The 7,129-nt window shown below is 33.9% G+C and overlaps 1 protein-coding gene across 1 annotated transcript; it reads right to left on the minus strand.

Moving 5' to 3' along the window:
- Window positions 1–3,976: 3,976 nt before the first annotated feature.
- Window positions 3,977–4,330, minus strand: LOC111875907 (S-protein homolog 1-like). The gene has a single exon (XM_023872435.2). It carries the CDS (start codon window positions 4,328–4,330, stop codon window positions 3,977–3,979), a length of 354 nt encoding a protein of 117 aa, XP_023728203.2.
- Between the last annotated feature and the right edge of the window lie 2,799 nt (window positions 4,331–7,129).

Here is a 7,129-nt window from a genome sequence, read left to right on the forward strand (position 1 = left end):
AGGTCGTGTGCACACACAGACTTTCTTTCTTTATGTTTACTTGCCAAAAGGGCTTGAGTGATCTTGAACTTTTCAAGCCTTTGATCTTGTGGGTTAGGGAGAATAATTGGAGGAGGAGGAGGAGGAAGTGAAGCATGATCTCTTGTTCCTCGATCGAATCGTGGAATATCATCTTCATGTGGAATGCTTGTTCCACGGGATTTGGGAAGACCATAGTTGTCGAACTTTGACATCTACAATACGGGAGAAAATGAATTCAAGTTAGTTGATTGATTGAGTCCTTAGCAAATCACCCAAATGAGATACTAAGGCTAGGACCCAACACAATATTCTACAACTCGGGAGAGGGATGTTGTAACCCTAATTGCATAATATTTTAAGGTAAGTGAATGACGATTCACTAATTTCCACCACGAAAAATGAAAAAGAAATTTATGTTTTAAATCTATGAAAACTCCTAGATCCTTTGAGATTCATTGAACTTTCAATGGCATGTATAAATCTCGATATGCCCCTCTCGTTTGTGACTGGGATGCCGAGGATCACAAAGCGGGTGTGAATAACCATGCAAACTTAGATGGTGCCCTCACATGTTACAGTCACCTATTTGATGTGCTGGTAAACCACACACGCTCCACCGAACTATGACAAACATTGAGTCACCCTTTGCTACCTTTGCTTAGAACCAATTAGTGTGCCGGTAAACCACACACGCTCCACTAACATCTTCGCAAGGGCACAAAGTGTAATTTCATGGAATTGCATCAATTCACTTTTGCCTAAGTAACTAAGATTGGGAATTTTATGAAAACATTTAGTTACTTTTATACTTTATTATACTTATAATGGAAGGTTTCGTCCTATCCTACCCGTTCGGCTAACGACCCTCCACTAGTCAAGAGTGCGGTGGGTAAGAGTGGATACCCATTCAATCGCCATTTTATAGGCAATTTCCTTAAACACCCCTTATAGACTAGCTTCGTGAATGAGGCCTACTAACGGTAAGACTGACTTTTACTCATACATATATATAATGTTAGACTTTTAATGTTATATATATAGTATAGGATGTATTTTATACTTTTAAAATATTAGGTGATCTAATTTAACAATTATACTTTTAATTCAATTAAATTGTAAACCTCAACTTTTATGGATTTATTAAACCTCTTTTAATTATACACCTTAATTAATTAATAAAACCATAAGGGTGTGATTTGAACTTTTTCTAAACTATGCTAGGGTTTTAGAATTTAACATTCCTAATTAAACTTTTAATCACCATTTAAATTCCAAAACTTGAGGGCAAGTTTTGAAACATTTCAACACATTAGGGTTTCAACTATTTAAATTTCAAAACTACAAAACTATTGGGTGCAAATTTAAACTATAAAACCTAAAGGGTAAAATATGAAAATTTTCATAACAACAAGGATCAAATAACAAATAATCTAAACTAACATTTAATTACATAATTATCCATATTTGATTTGTTTAATAATTTCTTGCAAAACAATTTATCAATTTACTCAAAATAATTAATCAATTATCTTATAAGGGAACAATTATTTTATTAGTTGATAAATATCCTCAATTAGATCAAAAATATAGTCAAATATATCATATAATCGGATTAATATTGATCTAAGATGATAAGGTAACTATCCTAATGCAAAAACAGCAAGAAATCCCGAGATAAGCTCTATCTGACGAGTTGACTCGTGGAGTCAAGCCTAGACTCGGCGAGTTTAGCTATGGACTCGGCGAGTCCAGCCTCCAAAACACCAAAAATCGAATTTTTTAGATATACAATGCATCAATACAATAGAAACCAATCAAGGCTCTGATACCACTGATGGGTTTTGGTCATAAGACATCCTATGTGCTCATACAAACCCTAATGCTTGGATCTAGGTTTCTCTATTGTACATGCTTTGAATCCAAGACTATAAACCCTAATTCTAGCATATGGAAATCAATATTAACATATAATTAGGTTTAAGATATTACCTTGATTGTTATGTAGCAATAACAATCCCAATTCCTCCTTGAATTGACTTTGGAAGGCTTAGAGTCACAAGTGTCACTCCTCTAATGGCTTACAAACACCAAGAGCAAATGGAGAAGGTATAAAGAGAGAGGAGAGAGGTTAGAATTCGTCCTTAGGACTTCTTGGGAAGGCTTGGACGAATTCATGAGCCTTAGGGGGTTTATATAGGTGTAAAGATTAGGGTTTTAGTCCTTATCCTTATCTAGTTGCTTGCCCACCAAGCAACCATAAGATAAGTCTTAGAAACCCTTATCCTAGTCGAATTCTAAGGCATTATCACCTTAAATTCGTTCACCCTATATTTAAGATAATCCTTACCTTATTTTGTAACTATCACAAAATTACAATTCAGCCCCTCTAGTTTAATTAATTACACTTGATCACAAAATTAATTCTTAATTAATTATTGACCAATATTAATTAAACAAATATGATTTCTCCTTTAATATATTATTCTTATAACATATTAATAAATCATAATAACCTCTCTCTTTATTTATTTCTCCAATCAAGTTGCTTTGGTGAAGGCGACCCAAAAGGACCATGCACCATCGGGTCAAGTACATACCAAAATAGTTATGGACTTAGACACTAATCCAACAATCAAAACAATAACAACTTAAGGGTCGGCCTTGGGGACGTAGACCCCATTGATATAGTGAGGATAACTCACCTTGCAGATGTCGGATCACTGTAAAAAACCCCACCGCCTATTACCATAGTATAATTATACCCATAAGTTCCCAAGCTTTCAAGGTACCCTAAAGTCCAGCTAATCAACCCTGGTCAAAATCAAAGTCATCAGTCAAGGTCAACAGTCCATGTTGACCCTAACTCGCCGAGTACCCTCGGCTGAAAGCTGAGCCATTGAAGTACTTTCCCAGTCGCCGAGTCACATAGAGACTCGTCGATTTCCTTTGGTTTATGATTGAACTCTAAGGGCACTCATCGAGTTTCCTTCTTGCAACTCAACGGTTACACACGCATACATAAATTGGGGAAACCTAAACCGACTCGCCGATTTGTTCATACTCGTCGAGTTCTATGGCAATCTTCATCGGACACGCCGAGTTGTTCATTCAACTCGTCGGGTCTAGGCCTATCTTTATATGACTCGTCGAGTCGGCCTTCCGACTCGCCGAGTTCCTTCAGTCCTTAACCAATACAGACTCTTTTAAGCCATGTTGTGGCTCCAAATTATAGATCCAAGCTTCTAAGGCATGCATTTCAAGTAAAGATGCAAACTTTACGTGCATGCATGGCTAAAAAGGCTCTTAATGTCAAATCCAAGCTCACAATGGGGGTTTCATACTCAAGGAGGTTTCATACATGACGAGCAGGCCAGCTCCTACTTGTCGAGTTCTTCATGGACTCGGCGAGTAAGCCACTAAACATGCGAACCCACCCCGCTGCCACTCGACGAGGAGGGCAACCAACCGGCCGAGTAGATCTTAAAACCAAATAAACTTTCATTTAAATCAATACATGAGAAAAGGGAAGTTACAATAAAAGGATAAGTATTCATTGAAACATGGTCACAAAAATCCAAAACTTCGAATGGTTTAGTTATTCGACCAAAAAAATACAATGTCCCCAATGGTTAATGGTTAGATTTTAGGTTGATTCAACATATTCAACCTCTTCATTGACTTCTTATTAGAGTATGAAGATGCTTTTATTTCAATATATTGTTTAGTACTTCGTTATGAAAAACATAATTTCTGTATTCAAAAAATAGAAAACTGAGATGAAATCAAGTACTATATAATTATAGCAAATAACATATTTCAATGTCCCCATAAATATCATAACATTCAACCAACTCAAACTATGTTCTGCAAAACAAAAACCATATGTGGCTGACTTGTTTATATCACACTAAAAATCTACGTATCAAAGATAAAACGTGTAAGGTTGAATATTTTCTTATATATTTCCAAGTCCCCATGAATACTTTAACCTCCCATCTGATGGGCTGCCTTTTGACAAATAAAAACCATCATACTTTACCAACCAAAAACACTTATTCGTCTTCACTAATTTGTTACCACATTCTGCAGCAATTTGATTATTGAAAACTGGAAACGCAACCTCTCTGTAGACTTGATTGTCAGTCATCATCCAATAAAATTTCCTGTTGAGTTCGGTTGTTTCACCAAAATTCATACGAAATTCCCAATGGAACGTGTCACGTATAGTCATCGTATGGTTCCCAAGATCATTATCTTTTGAATGAACATGAACAATTAGATTTTGAATTTCTGAATCGATGATATACATTGTATATGGCTCCCATGAGTTGACTACACCCGAAGTTGAAGAACTTACAGAGTAATTAACACATAACATTAAAACAACAACGAACAAGAATCTCATGGTGAAAAGATTTAACGTATTTCGATTATTTGCCTAAGAGTGTCTATCCTTAATATAGACAATCTCGAACTCAATGTATCTTGTGTAATAAACATACATTAATTTACAATAGTATTCCTTGCTATTTACATCCCGAAAATGTAATAGCATAATTATTCGGTTTTAGTAACGACATATGCTTGTATTGGAAATGTATCCCTTAATTAAATGGTCGACGTTCATTTAACTTTTAATGTATAACCTTTATTTAAAAGTATAATCGTATAAATGCACTTTTGGTTTGATTTGTTCGATTTATACTATTTATAAAAAGAAATAGATACTTTTAGGTTGACTATGACCAAAATACGCCTAGTTAATTAATATTTTGAAATCTAACTCGCTTAATTTTAATTTTTACTTTCTTTGATAATCAATTGATTTGTTCCCAAAATATTCCTTTGTTGGGCAAAAAAATAAAGTAAACTTCCGTTTAAAAGTATAATACTATAATTCTACGTGTTTTTTCATTTGTTCGATTAATAGCACGAAATAGAGATATCTTTGTTGAATTCAGAAAATACACATGCTTCACTTTTGATTTTCCAGTCCTTTTGGATTTAAAATTCAAAATGTGATGGTTTTTTAAGAAAAATAATTAAAATAAATTTTGAAAAAAGAAATGAATGTAAAATGCAATATTCGTCACACAAATGAAAGTAAATTTCCATTTAATACATTCAGCGGAATCACAATCGCACACACATAGACACACAATCACACAATAGAGACATACATAGAACAAACTCAAGACACATAAAAATCATATTACTCATACGTACCGATACCAAAATTTAACAGAGTAAAAAAGAAAGAAAATATAACATGAATCTTGATAAATACAATACTGCACAAAACGTACAAAGGAACATGGTTTCTTCGTAACCATTAATGAAGCAAATGTTCTCCATAGTGGAGGTATAAAAATATAATTAAAAAATAAACTTTATAATTTTTTATGTCAAAATTTGTATCCCAATTACAAGAAACATTGACATACATTATATAAAAGTGTGATATCCTAACATTCTATCACAGCAAAATAGCTAATTTTCTATACTCTCATGATCTGTAATAAGGTACATAATGATCGGTAAAACGTTGCTTCATCTTTGAGTAATAATTAAGACATTCTTTGCTACTGCAAGTTGCTCATTGATCTCCTTCCCTGTGAATAATAAGAAACCGATAGATTAGGTCATTTGGTAATTTAACCTTTCAATATTAAAAAATAAAAAATAAAAAATATCAATTTTACGCAGTTAAAGCTTTCGAATTCAATGGTGCAACAACCTCCGAGAAAAATGAGGAAAACATGTACCAAACTGTAAAAAAGGGATATCTTCATCAAGGGTAAATTGGGTAAAACGAAGTCCAAACTTTTATGTCTTGGGATCTTGATCATTAAAACATATACGAAGAGAAGGAGAATACAATAGCAATATAGTTATTTAGTATGGTGACAGTGGTGGTTCTTAATTAATGTTACAAACTGATACCTTTTTAGGTGCATCTGTGGCTTAACAAAAATAAAACATGTTGGCTCTTAAATCTTTTTCCAAAAATCAGTCAGATGCTATGAATTCTCTTGAAAGGCTTAAAATGTTTCAATACCAACAGAAGTAAAAATAAATCCAAAGTACCAAACAACATTTTCAATCACAACTAAAATCTTACGTATATCTTTAGAAAACCGAAAAATACAACAATAAACGATGAATATGAAGTGAATTATCTTGAACTATTAAAACCTCATAAAAATCAAAAGAAAAAATGTAACAACCATCTAAGGCATAGAAAACCATCCCAATCTATTTAATGGTTTCATTTTTGACTCCCATTGCACGTGTGGGATTTTGAAGCGTGATTAAGGCTTACTTAAACCAAATATTCAATAAGTAAGTTGCAAAATTAAATATAAAAAAATTTATGGTTAGAACTCCTTACAGCGGTGATAGGATGTACATTCAAAAAGAGATTCATTACTATATTCAATGACTATCTATGAAATATAGTAGATTTTAGTAGTCATGAAATTGGGTTGCATTGTAGAGAGTATTCAATAGAATACAGAAATAATTCGATAACACAACATAGACATAGATGAAGGGTAGGAGAAAGTCAGTAATAGAGTTGGTTGTATGGGTAGGAGGTTCTAAGGCATACTTCATTAAATGCAGAGGCTGATTGTGTGGCAGATGGATGTTCACTATGGTGAACGACATAAGGAGTGAGAGTAAAGAGATTTTGTGAGTAGTAGACGGGGTTCGAATTACGGTGGTGGTTTTTGGGTGATATAGCCAATGACGAGGGCGAGGAAGGCACTATCCGCTTATTTATTTTTCTACCCGTTTGGGGGATAGAGGCAAAGACTAAGGAGTTTGGTAGTAATTTGTCACACCCCAAAACCAAGAACGGCGGAAACGTTCTGGGGCGGAGGACGTCATGTAAGGTAATCACAACACAGTAAATGTAAATAGGCAAACAACATCATCCATTGCATTAAATATATAAATTTAATACATGTGTGTTCTGTAAAATTTTAGACACCAAAAATATAACGTAAATCAAAATAACAAAATGATGAGTCTTGAGTACGCTCCATCATCTCAAAAGCTGGCATCGGTACCTGTCTACTGATGACCTGAGAATACAAGTTATTTT

The sequence above is a fragment of the Lactuca sativa genome, chromosome 8 (genome assembly GCF_002870075.4).
Source record: "Lactuca sativa cultivar Salinas chromosome 8, Lsat_Salinas_v11, whole genome shotgun sequence".
Classification (NCBI taxonomy): domain Eukaryota; kingdom Viridiplantae; phylum Streptophyta; class Magnoliopsida; order Asterales; family Asteraceae; genus Lactuca; species Lactuca sativa.